We start from the raw sequence: 24,101 nt of genomic DNA, 5'->3' as shown, positions 1-24,101 counted from the left end.
CGGCAACTCCCTGTTCTGGAGCATTTTCCAGCCAAGTGGGCAGAACCAATTGCAAAGATGGAAATTTGTGTTGGCAGTTCCCTGTGTGAAGTAGTGTGCTTGTCTAAAAGGCGAATTGGCCTCAGGGGTGAGGAAAGGGTGTCTCTGTCTGCCAGCTGCTTCTACCAGACTGTTCACAGGAGGATCTTTTGACTTTTGAGATTTCTGTTATCCATGGTTTTAGCTACCACTGCCCCAGTTATGATCTTACTGGCCAGAGCACAGACCATATACCTGGAGCTTTCCAGGTTGGCTCCTCCAAGTCCATCTGTGCCATTCCAGAAATACGTGTATGTGTGGGTTTTTTAAAAAGTCTAATGGTTGGAATACTGGTATTTGCTGGCAGCTTACTTTGGAGGGCAGAGGTAATAGCACCTTCTTGTCACACTCTCTCAGCCTCAGAGGAGGGCAACGGCAAACCCCCTCTGAAGAAACTTGCCAAGAAAACACTGTGGTAGGTTTTCCTAAAGGTTGCCATAAGCCAAAATGACTTAGCGGCACACAACTACAACAACATCCCCTTTCTAGGAAAACACCCCTCTGCCCCCAGTAGCCCTTTGTAAACCGGTATGTTGGCCCTGGCTCCTCCTCAACCCGGACCCTCTCCTGGTGAGGTCTCCAGCTAGCACAGCCTCCCCTGAGAGACCGCAAATGCCGCCTTCCATGCCTACTAAGGCTGCCTCTGCACTGGAGAAATAATCTGGTTTGACATCACTTTCATGGACATGGCTGAACGCTGTGCTATTCTGCGAACTGTAGTTTGTTGGGGCACTAGAGCTCCCTGGCAGAGAAAGGTGGATGGATGGATCGCAAAGCTACAAATCCCAGAGCGTGGAGCCAGGGCAGTTCAAGATAGGATCATTCCCATCGGGGTGAGGGTTTTGTGTCTTTATGGAGCAGATGGGTTTGAGTCATGCTCTTAACATTTGTATCTGCTTTTGTGTGTGATTTTGCAGTGTTTGTAAAACCACACAGAATTCTTAATTGTTTTCAATTGTTTTGAATTTTGTTTTTAATCTGTGAGCTGCCTTGGGTCCCTCCTGGGGGGAATGAGATGGATGGATGGACGGACAGACAGATTGGATGGATAAGATCAGACAGATAGACTGAATAGACAGATAGGATGGATGGATAGATGGATGGATGGAGAAAGATTAGGTGGATAGATAGGATGGATGGACAGACAGACAGACAGGATGGATGGATGGATGGAGATTGATAAATGGATGGATGGATAGATAAGATAGATAGATAGATAGATAGATAGATAGATAGATAGATAGATAGATAGATAGATAGCATGGGTAGCATGGGTAGCTAGATGGCTATAGTCAGGGTGTGTGAAGGGGGAGCGTGACTTCCTCCATGGCGTGCCCTCCGCCCCATCTGTGCCCAAAGGGCGCCTGAGTTGCTAAGAGACGGCTGCTGCTGGAGCTGGAGCTGGAGCTGGAGCTGAGGGCGTGGCGTGGCGGGCGTGGGTCTGGCGAGCGGGCGAGCGAGCGAGCGAGCGGGGCGTCTGCCTGCCTGGTCCCCTGCTCTTCTCCTGCTGCTGCTGCTGCTGCTGCTGCTGCTGCTGCTGCTCGGTGTCCGGCTGAGCGGGGAGGGAGCCAGGAGGGACTCCGCCTGGGAGGCTGCGGCTGCGGCTGCGGCTGGGAGGGTCGGGGCTGCGTGGGGCGGGCCAGGGTCGGCATCCGTGTCCCGGGAAGAAGGCCAGGCAGATGCAGGCCATCAAGTGCGTGGTCGTGGGGGACGGGTGAGTCGGGGCAGGGAGGGGCAGAGGGGCAGGGGCACCAGGAGCAGCCCCCGGATGGAGGACAAGGAGAGGGGGAGCTGAACCCGGCCCCGCTCAAAATGGAGGACCTCTGGGGGGAGGCAGCCCTGGCTGGAGGAAGAGGAGAAGGGCAGCTCTGACAAGGGGCCTGACTCAAAATGGGGGCCGTTCTGCGGAAGGGGGATGGAGGAGGGAATCGGAGCTGTGCCAAGGCTGTGCCTGGAGCAGGGTCAGTGCTGCCTGGCGCTCAGGGCGGAGGCATGGAGGACGGGGCGGGCGGGCGGGGTCCCTCCCTGGGGCGAGCCCTATTGTTGCCTGGCCCTTCTGGCCCTCTGCCTCTCCCGGCAGCAGCCCTCCCTCAGAGCCTGCCCTGGGGCTGCCTTCTCCACCATGCCCCCCCCCGCCCCAGAACTGCAGCAAGGAGCCCAGAGAGAGAGAGCCTCCCGAGGGGGGCATCGGGGCAGAAGGAGGAGGGCAGGGCTCCCCCTTCGGAAGGCTCTCTCTCTCTCTCTCTCTCTCTCTCTGGCCTCCTCCTCCTCCTTGTCTCCTGGGAAGAGGGAGAGAAAGAAAGATGGATGCATGGCCTCGAGGAGGACTGCCTGGCAAGATGGCACAGGGCTGGGCAGAGGAGAAGGGAAGGCTCCACAAAGAAGCCCCATTCTGGAGTCAAGGGAAGCAGGTTGTGGGAGAGCCTCCTGAAAGGCTAGGAGCTAGGAGAGGCTGACAGTCGAATGAACGATGAAGCTGCCACGATGCCCCCCCCCACCCCCAAATGCTGTAAAACCTACTGTCAGCTGCTCTGCTCCCCAGCTCTTCTTTTAGGGTTTTCTGGGAAACCCTCCTGTTGTTTCTTTTATGGGAGATGAAACAGGTTGGAGCCAGAGCAAGAGACGGATGCTCCTGCACACAACATAATGTGATAGGCATCTGCTTTCCTTTGCCTGTGCCCCTTACGCACATCTATCCCCTCATATCCATCCATCCACCCTATCTATCTACATCCATCCACTCATCCTCCTCCTTTTTCCTTTATTCCCCCCCCCCCCAGGAAAACCCTTCTCCAACTCCTCCGTCCTCAGTTTCAGGTTCTCAAGCTCCACAATAACACTGACCTGCCTTATGACCTACCTTACCATGGAGCTGGTGGTAATGATGAGGGCACAGTGGCTAGGACGACTGAGAAAATGTACATGAGGCATTTGACTACTCAAAGAACAATATATGAATGCTAGCTGATAAAAAGGTGCTGGGTTGCCCAGCTTTAAAGAGGCTGTTACTTCTTAGGGTTTCTGTGTGTAGGTACCTCATTCCAACATTGCTGGGTATGAGAAAACCCTCTTCCTGCACAACCATAGAATCGTAGAGTTGGAAGAGACCCCAAGGGCCCTCCAGTCCAACCCCATTCTGCCATGCAGGAACTCACAATCAAAGCATCCCCGAGAGACAGCCATTCAGCCTCTGTTTAAAAACCACTAAGGAAGGAGACTTCACTACACTCCGAGGGAGTGTGTTCCACTGTCAAACAGTCCTTACTGTCAGGAAGTTCCTCCTAATGTTGAGGTGGAATCTCTTTTCCTGCAGCTTGCATCCATTGCTCCGGGTCCTAGTCTCTGGAGCAGCAGAAAACAAGCTTCATCCCTCCTCAATATGACATCCCTTCAAATATTTAAACAGGGCTATCATATCACCTCTTAAGCATCTCTTCTTCAAGCTAAACATACCCAACATGGAGATAGACTTAGCTATGGTGCTATTATAGCATAAAGGGTTCTGAGAAGAGTGAGTCTTGGCTTCTCATTCAGTCTCTTTCAGCCTTTAACCAAGGAAGGAATAAATTAATGTCAAAACCATGCCCAGTGCAATGAGGAAACGGTTAGTAATCAGAAATGAGAGTGATGCAAAGAAACGGTTCAGCATTTGTCTCCCACAAAATATTGCTGGGGGTGACTATAAAGTGTTGGGATCCCTCAATGCTCTCTTGTTTTGGTTTGCCAATAAAATATGCCCTAGTAGTCCAATAAATTTTAATTTGGCTTTACGATGAACCTGGATGAAAGGTGTGTTGGAAGAAGCTCCACAAAAGGTTTCCAGAAGAAGCAATAGTTGTAGTCTGCTGCAGCAGAAACAACAGAAACTCTTGTGGGAACTTAAAGACCAACACTTTTGGTTTGGCATAGATTTTTATGGACTGCAGTCTGCTTGCATCTGATAAACTGGGCTGCAGCCTGCAAAAGCTTATGCCAAATAGAGTTTGTTAGTCTTTGAAGGTGCCACACAATTCTATAAAGTGTGCTTCCCTCCCAGGAACAGCAGGGTAGTGGTAAATATTGAATTCCCAGACCTGATCATGACAGTCTCTATAGCAACACCCCCAAGGAGTGTCCAAAAATGCAGGCAGCTGTGTTGGTCTATTTAAAACAGATAATAGCTTGCAGTTTTCACCTCTACTAAAAACAGCATCTAAGAGGCAAATGGGGCTTGCCCATTCAAGTCCAAAGTTCTGCAAAATTCTGTGTGTGGGTCATAAAAATACATTGTAGTTTGGAAAATGCATTCCCCTTCAGCTAGACTGGGAAATAATGTTAAACCCATGGGGAAATGCGGAGTAGAAGCAGGGTGGCAGATGAAATCATAGTCTTTGGTAATTACAAAATCCTAATGTTTTGCTCCTGTGAGCCCTGGCTCTGCTACACCACTGCCCAAGAACAATAAATAAAGTCATTAATGGAAGAGGTGTCAGTGTGCTGGCAACACATTAGGGGTGGGCAGTGTGGGATGCATGCTTAGGGGCATTTTATAACCTTCAGTTCATGTATACAACACATACACACTAATGGTGGGGGGGGGCATTTTTGGCAAAAGCAGCAACCACTCACCACTACGGTGTCATAGTGAATGGCAAATCACTCTTCCTACAGAAGCTGTAGAAAGTAGTGGTTTACAGTAAATAGCCCCTTAAAACCCTATACAAATCCCAAAGTACAAACAGAAGTCACTTCTGGTTCTATATTCAGCCTTAAAGAGGATGGTGCAACTGTGACAGGTATCCCTGCTAGATATGCATCCCAATATGCCCAGAAATGTAGGCCTGGATCAGTGACTTAGGACTTGGGAAAGCATAGAGCTTCTTGTAACACCTCTTTCATCTAGGATCATTGTAAACCCAAATGAAAATGTAGTAGTCTACTAGGGCACAGTCAAAGTTCAAACTTAGAAATAATCAAGAAGTACAGATGCAGGGGGCAGGAGCATATTTGTTTTCTCCTCCAAGTCACAATCCAGAATCCTGTTGTGACAATGGATTTGTTTGCTTTTTCTCAGGGCTGTGGGGAAGACCTGTCTGTTGATCAGCTACACAACAAATGCCTTCCCCGGAGAGTACATTCCCACTGTGTGAGTATTGGGAGATCAGAGCAGGGGTCTGAGGTTACATAATGTAGAGTAAGATTCCTACAAGGGCTCTGTGGCTTATACAATTTCCACATAGGGATGTTGAGGTTCTGGATATTGAGAGAATTGGACTCTTGGGGTATACTTCAAATGTAAATAATTCCTGCATTGGGAATAGTCTACTCAACAATGTGGAAAGTTATTTTGTGCAAACATATCAAATATGTATACATCTGCTGGGAAGTCAAGATGAACCATTGTTCTTGGGGGCAAGTATACTATTCATGTAATCACTGCAAGAGATGGTCTGTATGGAGCCTGCATGTTGTTTTATATGTGGAATTTTGAAGCAGGAATATTGTGGCTCTAATTAGTCCTGGCACTGCTGAATAATTATGGCTGAGACATATGTGGCCATTATACAGATAAACCTCAGTTAACAAAATAGGTGTGTTCTTGCGCTTTACTTCTTTAATAGAAATTTTGGTACCAGAGGTAGAAATAACAGAGAAAGAACAGGGGTAAGTTCCTCCACCTCAAAAAAGAGCAGTTCAACATGTTTCAGCTAACCTGTTATTCAGAATGTAACATTATGCTCATGTGAAATGAAAAAACCAAGTCCATAAGACTTGCATAAGTAAACAAAAATATTTTAAATGTTCTACAGACCACTTGAAAGCTTCTTCCAAAATGCATCCCAGGATTATTATTTTTTCTTTCAATAGACTCCACTTTTCTTACGATTTCCATTTTGGTGGTGAAACTTACAAATCTATGCTTTTTCAATATGCCAAGGTACCTGGTGAAGCAGATTCATCTGTTTTCTCCTTTTTCTTTCTTTTTGCACTTCACACCTGTTCAATATGTGATTCTGGAGGCAGTTGTTTACCTTGCCTTTTGTATGGAAGAACACACAATTGCAGTAGGACTACCTAGAGAAGAATCTCATTTTTCCCCAGGTCAAGCCTTATAGCATTGGTTACTGCAGACACACAGCCACAACCCAACACTGAGGGTCTGTCTTTCTCCAGACCTCCTTTATCGTCCTTGCAATGCCAATGCTGCAAAAAACAAACACTCCCAGCTAGATAGAAAGTAAATACAGACTAGGCTCCTGTAAAAAGACTTTGTAAAAAGGAGCTTTTTTGTCAGAGGGTTTGTTGACTGAGATATGCCTGTATTTATGCTACTGTTGGTCATGGCAGCAGAGATAAAATTGATACGACTTTTTCTCTGTCAAGGAAAAAGTACCTTGTTCCTGAGGTACTTGGGAGCCAGCAGGATACCTTTCTATGGCAACAGAGGTGGATTTATCCTCTATCCTTTCCCCCTGACTGTGCTGTCACTGTGAACTGATCCACTATCCCTTATGTTAGAATGTTTCACCAGAATAAATAACCAAGAGGATTCTGGCCACATGTTCTTCAGGATTGTATCAAAACAGATTTTCATTTTAGAAAATGTTCACAAGACTCAAACTATTTTATATGCTTTAATCATCCTTTCACTTAGAAGGCCCCAGGAGCGAAAAAATGTTTATTTTATTGTGTATGTTATTGAATAACTCCTAGGAATGCAAAGTACAGTTAACTAGAATTGTTTCTACCTGCTTAGTTTTTTAGCACTGCTTTCTTGCAGTCAGATGGAAAGAGAAGTAAGGGCGGGGAGGATTCCGCACAGCACTTAATGTACCACTGCATCACCCAGCAACACCTGACCCTGTGGCCAAAATCCTTCAGTAATATTTACTCCCATTAAGTCACATTTAGCCAATCTTTTTTCTGACAATTAAGTAAAAGGCTGGAAATGTCTTGGTATGCTACACAAGCGAGGCCTATCTGGGCCAGTACAGGCACTAGCAGCAGAACGAAAAAGGTATGATGGCAATGAAGAAAGTGAGGAATCACAGTAAGAGGCCGCTTGGAATCATCAGGTTTGGAACAAAATGTAATATTAAATCAGGTAGAATGTAATATGCTGGGCCTCCTTATTTTGGTGCATACCTTTCACATCCTTCTTTTTTTTGGGGGGGGGGGACAGGGTGTAATAGGCTGTTCTTGATGCCCTGTCCTAAATCTCTCCCATCTGTATCTGTCAAGCTCTGTTGCTGCTTACCAGCAGGGAGGCAAGGTAGACTATGGAGATGACACGGCTTTTAAATTGTGATTAGACCAGGAAGAAAGCAGCTTTGGTGATAGTTATTATACGACACCTCCAACCCATAGCTGCTCTGGCCCCAACCTGTAACTGCTGTGTCCATTTTTGGTCTCACAGTCATGCAAGTCCCCAAAACATCACTGTTGGGGCAGTTGCAAAATCACCAGTTGTGTGACATCAGTGTTCCCTCCTCTCCCCCGTTCCCCTGCCTCCTCGCTATTCCCAGGCGGCCTGGTTCCCTTTTATCTCCCCCATTCTTGTCTTAAAAAAACAACAACAACAAACCTGCAGTCACTGAGCTTCGAAATTGTGTGAAAAAAGTGAAAAATAAAATAACAAAAAAGCGTGCTGGGTAGCGTATAGGGCAGGAAGGTGAGGTTAACAGAGAGTCAGGAAGAGAGTGCCCTGGTCATGCAGTTGAGAAGGCATGCAGTGATAGCTGCTCTGAAAGTGGTTTTAAAAAAAAAAAAGTGTTGCAGTTTTTGGGACAGCAGGGCTGTCTCAGCTTGGCTCAGAGGGGAGGGAAATGCTCACAGTAGGAGTGCATCCTCCTATCCCTTTCACTCAGCATTACATAATCTGAAATGCCTTCCTCTCCTCCTCAGTGGTCAGCAGCAGCAGCAACAATGGCCCTCCCAAAGCTTGACAGTTTTTTGTGGAGAGGATTTTTGGACACTGTGCAAATGGCTACAAAATTGCACCTTATGCTCTATCCAAAATAAGACATGTGTGCATAAGTCACAGTTATGCACACAGACATCACTAACAGGATTCTGGTCCCTATCTGCTTTCCTACACCATTGCTCTGTTACCCCAGAAAATGTGCCACTGCCAGTGTAGTAAATCAACAGGATTTTGTCCACTGTCGCCTGCTTGCAGGATCTATCTTTTTATACATTCGGCAGGAAGATTACTGATAACAGCCTGTAAATTGCTCCTTGGATAGCCTCTCTTAATTGCCCCTTATTGACCAGTTCTTGTTTTCTAGGGTACTCATTCTACTTTTTTAAAAAAAGACACTTAATTTCTATATAGTGAAATATAGTGCTGTTCCACTATTATATATATGAAAAATATTATGAGAGGAAATCAGAAAGAAGTACTGTAGAAGCAGTGTAAGCACTACAAAGATATTTTGAATAATTTGGTTGATAGCTTGTTTCTACTACATTTCAGTCCTCTTAGTTTATACAACAAAAGTTATTTAAATATGTTCAGGGTCTAAATAACCAAAACTAAGAAAATTAAAGGATTGTCAGTCTGTGCCTTCAAACTGACTCTGACTTAGGGCGATCCTGTCCTAGAGTTTTCTTGGCAAGATTTGTTCAGGGGGGATTTGCCATCGCCTTCCTGTGAGGCCAAGAGTGTGTGACTTATTAAAAGATCACCAACTGGGTTTCCAATGGCTGAGCAGGGATTTGAACTTTGGACTCTTGAGGTCCTAGTCTAACCACTACACCACACTGGTTTTCTGAAGAGTCAGTGTGGTGTATCACTGAAGAGATAACCCACTTAAAATGTGGAGCAGTAAATAGTTACTGGCTGAGCAGAGAACTAGAGAGGACTGTACTGTAACCTAGGGTATGTCTGCACCGCAAATAAAGCAGTTTGACAGAACTTTGATGGCTGGTGATAGAATTCTAGGATTTGTAGTTTTGTAAGATATTTAGTCTTCTCCATCAGAGAACTCTGGTGCCCCACCAAACTACAAATCTGAGAATTTCACAACATTAAACCATGGAAGTTAAAGTGGTATCAACCAGTTTTATTTCTGTAATGTGACAGCAGCCATAATTAGTCTAGAATGAAACTAAGTACCTTTGAGAATTTAGTATGTGATGGAAGGAGGGTTGATCTATTGCTGAGAGGAATCTTTTTCCCCTCCAGGTTTGACAACTATTCTGCCAACGTCATGGTAGATGGAAAACCGGTAAACCTGGGCCTGTGGGACACAGCAGGACAAGAAGACTATGACAGGCTGCGGCCTCTTTCCTATCCACAGACAGTAAGTGCTGAGATTAGAAGTGCCTTTCCCCTTTTTGGATTGAGAATCATAGAGTTGGAAGAGACCACAAGGGCCATCCAGTCCAACCCGCTGCCATGCAGGAGATCTAAATCAAAGCAACTGGGATACAAAGAGCAGTAACCCATTTGACTATTATGGGGAAGGGGCTGGAAGTTTTCAGCTGCCTGAGAGTTTGCTATACCGATTTAATTTATATGAAAGCAAATGCTCCTCTCCTTGCAGGATGTGTTCCTGATATGCTTCTCACTGGTGAGCCCAGCTTCCTTTGAAAACGTCCGAGCCAAGGTAACATGCCTCTCATATATAATATTATATAATAATATTTCTTATCAGTAGAGGAACTTGAGCATGCTGGGGTGCTCCTGTTAGTAAGCTGTGCTACAAAAAAGAGAGGGTGTCCTTCCTTCTGCACCAGAGCTGATGAGTGACAACTTCTGAAGAGGATTAAGAGTAGCAAAAGCCAGTGGGGAGCATTAATTGGACCAGATCAAACTTCCTTTCTGAGTATATCTCTTAGCTTTGGTCAGGCAGAGAGCCTATAATGACCACTTGGCTCTAGTGCTTTTTTCTCTATTGTACTAACTCCCAAAGGCAACAGCCAAGGGGATTCACTTCCATGTTTCTCCTATTATCAGTGGTATCCAGAAGTCCGACATCACTGCCCCAATACACCAATCATCTTGGTGGGCACCAAACTGGATCTGAGAGATGACAAGGACACTATTGAGAGGCTGCGGGACAAAAAGCTGGCTCCCATTACGTACCCTCAAGGCCTAGCTATGGCTAGAGAAATTGGTGAGTCTTGAAGATAAGAGGTAGGCAACACAAGGCCCTTTGGATGTTGCTGGAATGCAACTTCCATCATTTCTTACCATTGGCTGTGCTGGCAAGGGCTGATAGGAGTTGCAGTTCAACAAGAACAACAGTTGGAGAGCTGCATGATTCCCACAGGACATGTAAAGAACACTGCCTATGCTCTGCAGCTATAGTAATTAAATGCTGTGATTTCCAATTTTCTCTTATCATGACAACTAGTACAGTTGGTCCTCCATATCCAGATTCTTTATCCACCGATTCAACTATCCATGACTTGAAATTAAGTTCCTGAAAGCAAACCTTGATTTTTGTCATGTTGTTGTTGTTGCGAAGCTTCAAATAGTTTTCATACATTTATGGCAGTCAATAGTTATGGCAACCCTAAGACAAACCTGTCATAGCATTTTCTTGGCCTTTCTTCAGAGGGCGTTTGCCATAGCCATCCTCTGAGACTGAGAGAGTGCGACTCACCCAAGATCACCCAGTGGCTAAGCCAGGCTTTGAACCCTGGTCTCCCAGTGTCCTAAACCATTACACCACACTGGTCCTTGCCATTTTATATACGGGACACGATTGTATATAATGGGATTTGCACATCCACAGATTTTGGTATCTGTTGAGGGTTCTGGAACAAAACCCCAGCAGACACCAAGGGCCAACTGTACCTTGCTTTAAAAAAAAAAGTGGCCAATAAGTGCCTGGGTAGTGATGATGGCTGAGGGTGGAGAGAATCAACCATTCTTTACTAAATCACACCATCTCCTCTTATTCCCACAGGTTCAGTAAAGTACCTAGAATGCTCTGCCCTTACACAGCGAGGCCTCAAGACCGTCTTCGATGAAGCCATCCGTGCTGTGCTCTGTCCTCCACCTGTAAAGAAGCCTGGCAAAAAGTGCACTGTTTTCTGAGAGCACCTGAGTTAAGCACATTGTGGTTGTCTCCCTCTTCATGGTATATGAGGAAGGAGTGTTTGCTGGGTGGTCCTGCAATGGGAGTGGGGCGGGGCCCTTCATCATGTACGAAGTCAGTGTTTTTTTAAATGTCTCTTTGATTTAACGTCTGTGTTGATGTAAAAAGAGCCGCATGGGAGAAACAAGGAGCTCGATGCTGTCCCACCCTCCAGGGTGGAGCACTGTATTGGGGGAAGGGAGCATGCTCCCTGTGACTCTGTGCTGGGGAGGGAACGCGTAAATGGAAAGACCAGCTCTTTCTTGATTTAACTTCTATTGGTGCTAGAGCTTTGTGGTGGAAGCAGAGAATGAAACCCCACTCGAGGCAGGAAAGACAAACTGGACACAGGCTGAAGAACTAGCCATGGGTGCTTTATTGTACAAGACACTAGTTTATGCTCTACAATTGAGTCGGAGCAGCTTCTGTGCCATCCAATGCTGCCTATGCTTTTCAGGGCACCACCTGCCCATGTGCTGCTCCTGAGCTGATTTTACTTGACCATCAACTCTCCCAAAGATGAGGAAGAGAAGCTTGTCCAACTTGGGCATAACAGAGCTGCCTGGCAGGAGCCTTTCTGTAAGATGTTTGAAAAGAAAAGGCGGGGGGGGGGGGGGAAGATGCAGGTAGGAGGATGATTGCCAACCCCTTCCATTTGTGAAATGTAATGGACTGGGGAAATGGAGCATGGAGAGCTTTGCAGGGGTTGGAATGGAGATGGGTCGAATTTTTAAACCATTGTGTAGCGTGATGAGCTGAACACCTCTTATTTTATACAATAAACATTTCTCCATAAGTAAGGCAGTGTGGCTTGTCTACAATCAGTAAGAGAGGGAAGGCAGGCTCTGTCATCTATACTCTCTTTCCATGGTTACAAGGAATAGCGCCTGCTACATGGACCACTTTCTAGAAGTAGTATTTCTCACTACTACTTTCAGGATGATTAGAAAGGATGAATCATACTGAGGGGAATAGCCTTCCACAGGGAGCCAACATCATATTTCAACAGGCAAGGAATCCCCCATCAACGGGCAGCATGGCTCCTGTTGTCATGGCACTCTGGTCACTCAGCAGGAAGAGGATGCTGTTCACCACATCATCCATCTCTGTAATGACAGACACATCAAGGGCAGCTGAAAGAGTGTCTGGAGGCAAATAAAACAGCTGGCTCCACCAGGCCTTCTACAGTTGGGAAGAAACCCCCATAATCCTGATGGTACTTTTCCTTTTTACTCTCCCTGACTAGGCCTGTTCTCCATGACCAGGAATCACATAATCAGAGTTGGAAGCGACCACAAGGACCGTCCAGTTCAACTCTGCTATGCAAGAACACACAATCAAAGCATTCCTGATTGATGGCCAACCAGCCTGTTTAAAACCCTCCAAAAACCTTTCTTTGGTCCAAAACACACTCCAAAATGAATCCAGTTTAAAAGTGCTTTAACTGCCCTGGCTCAGTGCTAGGGAATCCTGGGAATTATAGTTTATCATGGAACTAGAGCCCTCTGACAGGGGCGGCTAAATGTCTCACAAAGCTACAGTTACCAGAATTTCCTAGCACTGAGCCAGGGGAGGTAAAGCAATCTCAAACAGGATTATTTCTGCAGCGTTTCGGACCTTTAATGGCTAATTGCTGGAGTCTATCAGCCTGTAGTGACAGGGAGGTGATAATAGGTCTCTCACAAGACCTCGCATGAAATTATTTTTTCCAATGTCAAGTTTTTCATTATTTATGTGATTTTCACAACTGACTACTTTCCCCAATACCCTTTATAGTATCTGAGGTTGTATAGCACTTGCAGGAGAACTGTGCATATGGTGCACAAGACAGCTATACATATTAAACCTTTATCAGGAAAGAAGAAAACTTTTAGTTTGTCTCTTTTGCCCTGACTGCCACCTGTTCAGTGGAGGAGAAAGGAAAGGCCTTCTGTATAGCAGAGATGTAGGTTCTTCAACCCCCAACATCCAAGGCAGAGCTCTATAGGCCTTGCTCTGAGTCTTGCCATGCTCTTGAGAGAAGCCAATTTTGGCCTCCCTCAGCCTGGTCTACAGGGACCCTCTTTTGCCCCGTGGTGCAGGAAGCAGGATCTCCAAATTACCTGCAAATTTTCCCAGTGGGATGCGGTTAATCATCGGTCCAGCTTTCTTGGGATCAGTCCAGTTAAGGCGTCCCATGTCAGTCATGACAACAGTGGGGTTCACACTGTTTACACGAATCTTGAAAAATATAGGGCAGTAGAAAATGAATATAGGTCTATCAATCATGGCAAGAGATCCTGTACTCTGGCTTTACAACATTCTACCCATCCCAGTTTAAAAACCAGATAAGATACTTTACCTTCTAACAGACCTGGAGGGATTTATGTAGCTCTGACTTACTCAACCTTTCTACTCCAGAGGAAAAAGTCAGTTTGACCTGCTTCTTTGGCTCTCATCAGCTGTAGAATGTGTCACTATCCAGATACACACTACAAACCCCATAACTTCTGATTGGATATCTCACTGTGACTGCTGAGAGTTACAGTCCAACAGGATGTGGAGTGCCATTTTTCCCACCTTGGTCTAAAAAGAAGCTGGGTACCTTGATTCAGATATTGTCATATTTTGTTTACTCCTTTGCCCATCCCACACCCATGTAGTCAGCTGGGGGGGGGCAACCATATTGGGGGGAGGCATTTTTTGTCCATATGCCCCACTGCAGGCTGCCCCTCCCATCTCCCACATGCAGAAGTGATTATCACCTCTACCTACAATTTTATACAATTTTCAATCTATTTTGCCTTGTGTTTCCTCATTTTATGTGTGTTGAGGACCTTGGTGCAGGCAAACAAAGATATGTGTTTGCATGTGGTTTGGGGCTCTTTCCAAGCAAAAAACCAGCCAATTTGTTTTTTTAAATTGGGATGTTTGGGGGCTCTACTTTCTCCACCCCTGAAGTAGGCCTTTCCTGCTCCAGGTAGCTACCTTCTGATTCATGAGCCTTGGGTTCTTACCCCATAGGGGCCTAGTTCCAGAGCCATTGACTTTGTCAGCATGTCCAAAGCACTCTTGGTCGAACCTTCAATAAAACAATGTATTTTCATGCATTAGGTTACTGCCTCATACTCCTCTTCCTATACCCCAATCTCCCCCTCACATCTGCCACCATCTTGAAGAAGCCTGGCTTCATAAAAGGCCTCTACTGAAACTAATCTGAAAGTATTTGCAGTCTTCACCACTATTTGAGGAATTCTTTTGGTTTATAAAACTCACAGTAAACGGTGTGATCAGTCAGAGCCCGGTGAGAGGCCTGGCTTGAGACATTCACGATGGCACCAGGTGCTCCCCTGGCAATCAGCTTCCGAGCAACTATCTGAAATGTATGACATCAGAAACGGGGGTGGGGGGACTTAAACCTTGGAGTTTAAACTGGAATTTTAAAGGCATTAAATCTAAAGTGCAGTATTATGAAGGCAGGGATCAGTTAGACTGAGCACAGTGTTTACTTCTATGTAAACATTATCAGGATTGAGATGTAAATACTACATCCGTAAGTATTCCCAGACACTAAAATATGACCCTAGAAGGGATGAAGAAGGTGTGGCCCTACAAACGTTGTTGGACTACAACTTCTGGAGGGCCACACCTGCCTTGATGGAAACTTTTTGCTTGAATTCATGTGGCTAAAGAGTGAGCACTGCCCTCCCAACACCATGCAGATTACTTCTCACCTGGGAAACTTGCAGTGCGGCCCGAAGATTGACATTGAAAGACCTATATAAAATCAATGTCAGATTAAGTATGTTGAGTAATGTAAGCAACAACAGTTTGGGAGGCCACTACAGCCCTCCAAATGCAGTAACAATGGCTAAAATGTGCAACCCAAGCCCTGAGCATGCCGACCACCCTTAGCACTTACCTATCATCATGGTAATTATTAAGTAGCTAGAATAAAACATTCATCCCCCTGACTGACGCTTAGGGGAGGAGAAGAGCATGTGGTTTATGCTTCTGAGCCAACTTTGGCAGAATGAGATTAAAATTTAAACACTGATTTAGGGTAGTTTTTGTCACTTTTCTCTTTTATGATGGGACCCAAAAGTCCTCTGGAGCTGGAAATCAGTAACTAGCATCCTGCTAGTGGTATACAAAGGCATCATACACCTGTGTATGTTTTTTTTAACATCATTGTGGATGTATTATTGTCTTCCACCCTCTGTGGCCAAAGCCCTTTCACAGGACTGTTTAGCCACTGCAGCTCGCCCTGTGACTGGTGGAGTGGGGGAGGCAATTAGAGAAATGTCTGGCTACACAGAATTACTGCATCATCTGCTGAGACCTCCAGAGCACCCCTGTTTATTTCAGCCAGTGATGTAATCATTCTGCCTGTGGCTATGGGGACAAAGCTAGAAACCTCCCTGTGCTCCATAAGCTACAGAATGACCATGGGTGTCTGTATGCCCAGCAGACAAAGTATGAGTCCATGGGATGTGGAGTAGACAAATGTAATACATGCTATAATACTGACCACAGATTCCACCTGTCCTTTTACACCTGAGTCAGGGATTACCTGTCAAAAGCTTCCTTGGTCACCTCAAGAAATGGCTGCAGCAGTGCTACACCGGCATTATTCACCAGCAGGTCAATATCTTCCACTTTGCTCAGCGCTGCCTCGGTGGCATCCCAGTCCCCAAGGTCTACGCATAGTATCTGGATGCCAGGGCACTAAAAGCAAAATCGAGAAATAGCATGAAAAACGAAAACTATGCTAACATGACGGAAATAACTCTCCTACAGTTATTCCCATCCTTCTGCCACTTGTGAATAATAGACCAACTGCCTTTGATCCTGGGAGTAGCATGTTTAGACTTCACAACTAGAGTAGCCACTGGTAGCCCTAGGCTTGGTGTGGTAGCAGTGGTGTTTGCCTTCAAGTAATTTCAGACTTATCGTGACCCTAAGGCGAACCTATCATAGGGTTTTCTTGGCAGGTTTCTTCAGAGGGGGTTTGCCATGGCCATCCTCTGAAGCTGAGAGACTGTAACTTGTCCAAGGTCACCCAGTGGGTTTCCATGGTTGAGCCTGAATTCAAACCCTGCTCTCCAGAGTCATAGTCCAATGCTGAAACCACTATATGACACACACCAGATTAAAAATTTCTATGTCCTAAGGCAGTGATTCCCAAACTCGGGTGCTTCAGATGTTTTGGACATCAGTTTCCATAAGCCCCAGCCTGTTAGGCCAACAGTAAGGAATTCTGCACCGTAGTTCTGGAATAGCCTCCCTGAACATTTGTGGACAGCCTCTTCTCTTGCTAGTTTTAAATCTGAACTGTTTCTGTTAGCCAAGGCATTTGGAACTTCACATTGATTTGGTTTTAGAATGTTAGAATTTTATATCTGATGATATGTCAGATGCATTTGTAATACTGTCTTTTATCTGTATAATTTATTTATAATTATTGCATACTTATTTTATTATCTATAGATTGTACGACTTTGGCATGTTTTAACAGTTTGACTTGATTGTTACTGTAAAGGGCCATGTAAATTTATGGCTCTATACAAATAAATGATGATGATAATAATAATTCTGGGGGCTGAAGTCCAAAACATCTGGAGGACCAAAGTTTGGAAACACTGCCATAAAGGAATCAGATCCCGCCTGATCTTGAAAGCTAAGCAGGGTCAGCCCTGCTTAGTAATTGTATGGGAAACCGCCAACGAATACCATCAGATAGGCTATATTGCAGAGGAAGGAGCTGGCAAAACCAGCTCTTGGGTCTTCCTTGCCGGAGAAAACCTCATGAAATCCATGGGGTCGCCATAAGCTGACAGGAGGACTGAAGATCCACACACATACCTGTCCCTTTAATGCAGTGGTCCCCAAACCGTGCCCTTTCAGGGATTTTGGACTTGAACTCCCAGAATCCCAGACTATTGGCCAACATGGCAGAGGCTTCTGGGAGCTGAAGTCCAAAGTCTCTTAAAGGGCACAGTTTGGGGAGCACTGGTTGTGTAGAAGGGGAATTTCAGCAGGTGTGGCTTGTCACCTGAAACTCCCTTTTCTAGACAGCCAAAAAAAGGGGGTGCATGGCGCTGGGTTGGATTAGATGGCCTCTGCGGCCTCCTCCAAGTCTATGATTCTCTGAATGACTAGGCAGTGCAGGTGGTCTCCAAACGGTGCCCTTTAAGAGACTCCATCTCCCAGAAGCCTCAGCCATGTAGACCAATAGCCTGGGATTCTGGGAGCTGAAGTCCAAAATCCTTTCCCACTCCAAAGAAAGGCATGGGAAATGGTATGCAAGCGGTGTGGCACGGAGGCCTCCTGGGAGCCGGGCTGTGCCTGTGTCCGTGTCTACCTCCTTCTGCAGCTGGAGCAGGTCCTCCTGGGTCCGGCTGAGGGCGACCACCTGGGCCCCCGCCCGGCTCAGCCTCGCCGCCGCCGCCCGCCCGATCCCTGCGGAGGAGGAGAGAGAGCCTGGTCAGAGGAGGCTGCTGACTAGGGCCAAGGCCCGGGCGGCGCCATAGTCCCGGGGAGCCCTACCTTTGCCCGCCCCCGTCACCAAGGCCCGGCGCCCCGAGAAGAAGCAGCCCTCCATCTCCCCAGGCCCAGGCGGCTCCGAGCTCGAGGGCGCCGTGGGCTAGTGGCCTCTGCTCCCCCGACGCCACGCGCCAAGGCCAGCCCCCAATGGCTCCCTGCCTGCTTTCTTGCCTCAAAATGGCGGCCCTGCTCCAGTCTGGCCTTGCCTTTCTTTCCCTCGGACAGAGGGGCCCAGCGGCAGGGCTCCCGTGGCCGCTCCTTTCCCTGAGGAAGGGCTTCCCCGGCCCTTGTTTCCTTCCCTCGCTCTCGCTAATGTCTCCCAGATCCTGGGGAGTCCAGAGATGCAAGTGGCCCAGGTCAGAATGCAAGGCCATGGCCTGTCCCTCTGGGATCAGCAGCCCCTTTGGGACTCACTGCCTGCCACCCTCTTGCTTTCAGTGAGCCTCAAAGGGCACCCAGTCTACCTTCCCTCAGTCTCATAGATGTTGGTCGGCTCGTTTTATTTTGAGTCTGTCTAGGTGTTGAAGGGAGTGGTTTGATTGGCAGAAAGTATTAATATCTTTCACTATTGATTGTAATGAGGGAGGGGTCAGGTTCCTACTTTCACTATAAGATCTCTCTACATACTGATCCTGCAGACTAACATGGCTGCTAAACCTTTGAATTCTGCCAACTTCTTTCTTTCTTTGAGTCTCAAAGGGGCTACTAGGTCTCTCTGCATACTGATCCCATAGACTAACACAGCTATACCTTTGAATTCTGCCTCCTTTCTTTCAGGGAGTCTCAAAGGTGCTACAAGATCTCTCTACATACAAGTATGCGTTGTGTGCCTTCAGGTTTTTCTGACTTATGGTGACCCTAAGGCGACCCTATCACAGGGATTTTGTAGCAGGTTTCTTCAGAGAGGGCTGGCCATGGCCATCCTCTGAGGTTGAGAGAGTGTGACCTGTCCAAGGCCACCCCATGGGTTTTCATGGTCAAGTGGGGGATTGCAATCATGATCACCAGAGTCATAATCCAACACTCAAATAATGCTGGCTTCTACAAAGATATGCAACATCACTAAAGTCAGAATGGCCCAAGCCATTGTATTCCCCATCACCATGTATGGATGCAAGAGATGGACAGCAAAGAAAGGGGACAGAAAGAAAATAAATTAGTTTGAGATTGCGGTGCTGGAGAAGCATGCTGAGGATACTATGAATGGCCAAAAAAGACAAATAAATGGATCCTAGAACAGATCAAGCCTGTTCTCTCCCTGGAAGCCAAGATGACAAAACTTACATCATGAGAAGACATGACTCATTAGAAAATATAATGATGCTAGGAAACATAGACGGTAGTAGAATGAGAGGAAGACTGCAGGCCAGATGGATAGACTCAATTGGGGAGGTCAAGATCCTGAATTTGCAAGACCTAAGCAAAGCAGTGGAGGACGGGCTTGGAGATGCCTCATCCACAGGGTCACAATGAGTTGTCGTCAACTTGAGGGCAGGTAACAACAGCTACAACTTGGCTCTCATTTGTGGACTAAATACGACCACCCATCTGTTGGAAGCAATGGAGAGATCTGGGACACAGTGCCATTCCCTCTTCAGCAGTCAAACAAGTAACCTAGTCTTTTTGCATATTCTATATACTGTACAATAACATCCAAAGCCAACAAATAAAGATACTTATTGGCCAGTCAAAATGCACAAAATACATGATGCAAGTTTTCAAAGATCCACTGTCTTCTTCAACAGGCAAAGATGTTTAAAAAAATCAAACAGGAAAAAGAAAAAAAGATGATATTGGAGTCATAGGTCTACATTTTGTGCAAAGCAGATCCAGCAAGGTCTGAGGTCCAACCAAACTTTATGTACATGCACTGTGTAGTGCCATTGCATTATTTGCCTCTGCCAGTGACATGGTAGCTATCTTTATGTCATATTTTATATCTATTTTTCTATATCTGAATATCTTTCTGTGTTTATCTATATTTAATATAGATCATGGAACAAGTTTGTTTTCTGCTGCTCCAGACACTAGAAAAAGAACCAATGCATTAAAATACAAGAAAAGAGATGCCACTGAAACATTAGGAAAAACTTTCTTTACCGTAAGAGCTGTTTGGATGGATTGTCATAGCACTATTGGTGATAACGCACTATTGGTGATAATGCAGTGAGCCCCATACACAAGTGACTGCCTCCCCAATCCAGTTAGCATGCTGGAGTTACAACTGGTTTTATATGGGGAAATTTCCTGTACTAATGAATATAGTTACTTATGTGAAATGCTGGCTCAACTTTCCCATGTTTACCTGAGAAGTTGTTACTTTTTAAGTCATTGACTTGCTCAAATGTCATACTATTTTATTAATGGTTTTTCCTTACACATTTATAAAAAAGAAAAACAGGCCACAAGTCTCTAAATAAAAATAAATGTATTTTATTCCGTATCCTTTTGCACCACTTTCCCCAAAGGACTCCATATAATCTTGCTTGAGAATTTAGCTCTTCCACTGAAGACCTTCTTGCTGTCCCTCCAGATATTTTTTATTATTATTATTATTATTATTATTATTATTATTATTATTAACCTTTATTTATAAAGCGCTGTAAGTTTATAACAAGAATATGTGGGAGAAGACTTTTCTCCTGAGCAGCCCACCTCTTCTGAAAGTTCCTTTTCTAGGAGATCTATATGCCTCCTTCAGTGCTTTTGTTTAGAAGGATAGGTAAGGGTTTGTTTGTTTTTCTTGGCTGCTGTGAGATTTACTGTTTGTTATATTGTTTCCCCCCCCCCCCCCCTGGGTAAAGCACTCGTCACACTAGGGAGGAAGAACAGGATAGAAAATATTTTAATACAATATTATTTGTTTTGAGACATTTTGGTGACCTGTGGTTAAGTAAAAGCTACCATCTTGCTTTGTATTTTGTTAGTTACCGGTAACTATCTGTTAGCATAGCAGCCTTTTATGAACTAACTGTGGGCAATTTGTCTCCTCAGGAAATGCTCATTGCCTGTAGTTTCTGGCCACACCTGAGCATTATATCCTTGTTGGTCTGCCATTTTTTGTTTCGTAACACAGCACTGTGTGCAGATGCTACAGTGGGCTTTCAGTACTTCAGAACGGCCAAGATGTTCATTTTGCGTAAAATCTATCTGTGTAGCAGAAAAGTAAGGTCAGAGGAACAGGAAAATTCTGGAACATTTTGAAGCGGCAGCCATCCTATGTCCACATAAAAAGCAGCATATTACTCTATAGAAATGTGGCAATCTCTTCTCAGGGCGCAATTCCTGATCTCTCCCTGTCCATGTTGAGCCACACACGGCTGGCATAACAATGTGTCAGATACAAGGACATGGCCACTGCTATGAGGCAGCTTGTAATGGAAGGGAAAGAACCATTAACCCATGAAGAGAAGACTCTGCTTTCTAAGGCCTATAAATTCTTAATATAGGCATTCTGCTCTTCTTGGCAGCATCTAAAGGACTCTCTGGAGTAGGAAGCTGGAAAGAACAAGCTGAAGCCTATCATAAGACCATAAAAAAGAAACTGGAAACAGTGGTGGGAAATTCTGAGGGGTCATTCCCACTGGCCTATAACGTGAGTCTGGATGCGAATCATGGGTGCATCGTTTCCATTTGAGCGCGAATCCAACCTGCATTGTTCCGAAATCGTTCCCATTGAGATTCAAATCTGATTCGATTTATTTAGGAAAACCCGAATTATAGGTCAATAAATCGGTTTTAAAAAACAGTGGTTTTAAAATGAGTTTTCCTGTGCCTCCTGAGTCTGATTCGGGGAAAATGAATGGGAACGAAGGGATGTCTGATTTGGGAACCTGGAGATGGGAGGAGCAGCGCTCAAGGGGCTGGCCTGGGGGTGTCACCCTCTTTGTTCTCTTTCTGCATCGCCAGCGCCATTTTCTTCCGTTCGCATAGCCTTTATCCCAGTGGATTGCAACCTCCCCTCTGCTCCTCATTCATAGACCGATGGATGAGGAGAGCCATTGAACACCATTTTAACTATTGTTTTTTTCTTTTTTCACTTCTGCCTGAGTGTCTGAGCAGCAGATGGGCTTTGCAGTACATGCCTGCTTGATCGCCCCCCAGACAACCCAGGGAGCAATGGGGCAGGCAAAGGGATTTAGGGGAATGGAGGCTCCTTCTCTCTTTCCCAGAGGAACTATGGGAAGGCACAGGAGAGCCTGGACGCCCAGGGATCTGAGGGGGAGATCGAGCCTTCTCTTCTGTCTTTCCCAAAGGGAATCTGGGGAGACACAGGAGAGCCTGGACGCCCAGGGATCTGAGGCGGGGAATCGAGCCTTCTCTCTTTCCCAAAGGGAATCTGGGGAGACACGGGAGAGCCTGGTCACCCAGGGATCTGAGGCAGGGATCGAGCCTTCTCTTCTCTCTTTCCCAAAGGGAATCTGGGGAGACACAGAAGAGTCTTTGCAGCCGATTTTCATTGGCTGCCCAAAAAACAACAACAAACAAACAGAAATGGGAATGGGGAGCAAAATAAACGGTGTCAAAGTGTTTCAAATCAGGTGACGACACTTGTGACGTCTGAAGCCTACGTGCTTGATTGACAGCTTGCAGACACAGATGGGAACGGGGAGCAAATTAATCTGCTTTAAAATATAGCGATTTAAAATAAATGGGAACGAAAACGGTCTAAATAAATCGAGGTAATTTGCCCCTTTTTGTAATGGAAGCGATGGAAAAAATTTGGATTAGTTTTGGAACATAATCCGAATCAGAATCGCACCAGTATAATCCGTTTTATCTGCCAAGTGGGAATGGCACCTTAGTCTCCTACATCATGTACTCCTAAAGCATTTCAGGGAGAGAGGTTATGAAAGCCAGGCGTTTTATCTGAAGATGAGACAACTACTGCCACTCGGCTGAGGTGGCCCTGTCAGATGTGGGTGAAGTCTGCAATGCAAGCCTATGGGGAAGCTCAGGAAATCAGTCAATGGTACTTGGAACTGATTCATCATGGCTGTGGCTTACTCCTTTATTATGAGGTTCTCAACAACTCCCAAGCAAGCAACAAGATAGCTAAGGTTGCCTTTGGAGACTGTCAGCCTGGAGTTCTACAAGGAATCCACAGTCATCATGGAGCACTTGATGGACAATGTTGTGCAGTGGACTGGTGACCAACAACAGGAGGTGGAGCGCAAAAGGGGAGAGGTTGAAGACTAAGAGCCAGAACACACAGCAGCACAATGAAGAGAACCACAGGATCTAACAATGAGTTAGCAGTGAAACAGATTCCATTAGCACTTGCTTTACATCTACCCAAGTACCAAATCCATTCCTTACATGACTAATATAGACCCAGGTATCACTAACCTCACACTAGAAATAAAAGCCCATTCCTGATCAATTTTAATTCTACTGTTGCAATCTTACAGAATGTCATATAGTGCTAGCATGTTGAGAAACACATCTCACCATCCTGACCTAATCTTATGTCATTTCACACCTCAGGACAGTTGAAAGGCATACTTCAGATAACATTTTGGCAATAGTTAGAACTGGCAGGTAGTCAGGCCAGTGTCTTTGTTGTATGCATTTTTCACTAGGCATCTACCACGGAAAGCATTCCAACACTGGTAAACTGTAAATTTAACTGTAACTTAAGTAGCCAGTGCTAAAAACAACTGCATTATCTTTAGTGCAAAATGCTTTTGCAGACCTTAGGAGTTTAATGACTATTTGGAAAAAGAATTACTGTAATATTAGATGAATTCTCTTACCACATTGTAGGGTGAATGAGTCACTGCTCAAGCCATCAACAGTTTCTAAATGTACATTTCCCCCATTAAAAATTAAATAGTTGTAAATCACTGTACAGTCAGCATTTAGGTATTTTCAAGTATTACATTTTAGATTGAGAAATCTTTAAGGGTATGTTTTTTGCAAGTACTTGTCCTTAATGGTGATGCATATATTTTAATAGTGTTGAGTGCAGTTTACTAAGAAGGAAAAGGTCATAACAAATCATTGTTTGCTGGAATCTAGTAAGATTCCCTGTTCAGCAAAAAACTAAGACATTGATAAACCAGTGACTGCAAACATAATTTGTTTTACATGAAAACTGATACAGAGGCAAATTGAGAATGGCTGTATTGACAATGCAATACATGTGAATGAACTAAAAGTTTTAGTTCCCTTACTAAGTCTGAAAAGCTGGCAATCTCCCACTATTCTGCCATGTTATTAACTAACTCTTATTGTGCTTCAGGTCTTAGTCCTTTGCTGGTCCTAAACCAGAGTGCAAAATTTTTTTTCAGATGTGGTTCTGGAATGGGCTTTTCTGTTGTTGTGTTCCTAAAAATCTCTTGAAAATACTGGATTCACACTGCTAATTCAAATGCTGTATGTACAAGTAGACAATTATATCAAGTTACTTTATAGATAAAAAGAGAA

General features: G+C 45.2%; 2 protein-coding genes and 1 pseudogene across 3 annotated transcripts; 2 read left to right on the top strand and 1 right to left on the bottom strand.

Annotated features, from left to right (window-relative positions):
* The first annotated feature begins 1,710 nt into the window (after window positions 1-1,710).
* LOC149322256 (ras-related C3 botulinum toxin substrate 3) lies at window positions 1,711-11,511 on the top strand. 2 transcript variants are annotated; one of them, XM_089538060.1, is made up of 6 exons: window positions 1,711-1,771; window positions 5,132-5,203; window positions 9,245-9,362; window positions 9,606-9,668; window positions 10,019-10,178; window positions 10,977-11,511. In XM_089538060.1, exons 1-6 carry the CDS (start codon window positions 1,758-1,760, stop codon window positions 11,105-11,107), a joined length of 558 nt encoding a protein of 185 aa, XP_089394186.1. In that variant the 5' UTR covers window positions 1,711-1,757; the 3' UTR covers window positions 11,108-11,511. The 2 variants fall into 2 exon arrangements, with proteins under 2 accessions (XP_089394186.1, XP_089394176.1); XM_089538050.1 differs by having other exon boundaries at window positions 1,713-1,792.
* LOC149322255 (D-erythrulose reductase-like) lies at window positions 11,501-17,789 on the bottom strand. Its single transcript, XM_089538037.1, has 8 exons — window positions 17,676-17,789; window positions 17,491-17,588; window positions 15,700-15,854; window positions 14,861-14,903; window positions 14,403-14,502; window positions 14,144-14,208; window positions 13,250-13,367; window positions 11,501-12,253 (listed from the first exon to the last, which is right to left on the bottom strand). The coding sequence occupies exons 1-8, from the start codon at window positions 17,728-17,730 to the stop codon at window positions 12,150-12,152; spliced, it is 738 nt and encodes a 245-aa protein (XP_089394163.1). The 5' UTR covers window positions 17,731-17,789; the 3' UTR covers window positions 11,501-12,149.
* A 3,185-nt stretch (window positions 17,790-20,974) lies between these two features.
* LOC149322254 (14-3-3 protein gamma-A-like) lies at window positions 20,975-22,871 on the top strand (annotated as a pseudogene).
* Window positions 22,872-24,101: the final 1,230 nt, after the last annotated feature.

Source organism: Sceloporus occidentalis, unplaced genomic scaffold, assembly GCF_023333645.1.
Source record: "Sceloporus occidentalis isolate IW3139 unplaced genomic scaffold, rSceOcc1.0.p SCAF_1, whole genome shotgun sequence".
In the NCBI taxonomy this organism is placed as follows: Eukaryota; Metazoa; Chordata; class Lepidosauria; order Squamata; family Phrynosomatidae; genus Sceloporus; species Sceloporus occidentalis.
The sequence above is the reverse complement of the archived record's forward strand: the minus strand, read 5'-3'. Positions and strand labels throughout refer to the sequence as shown.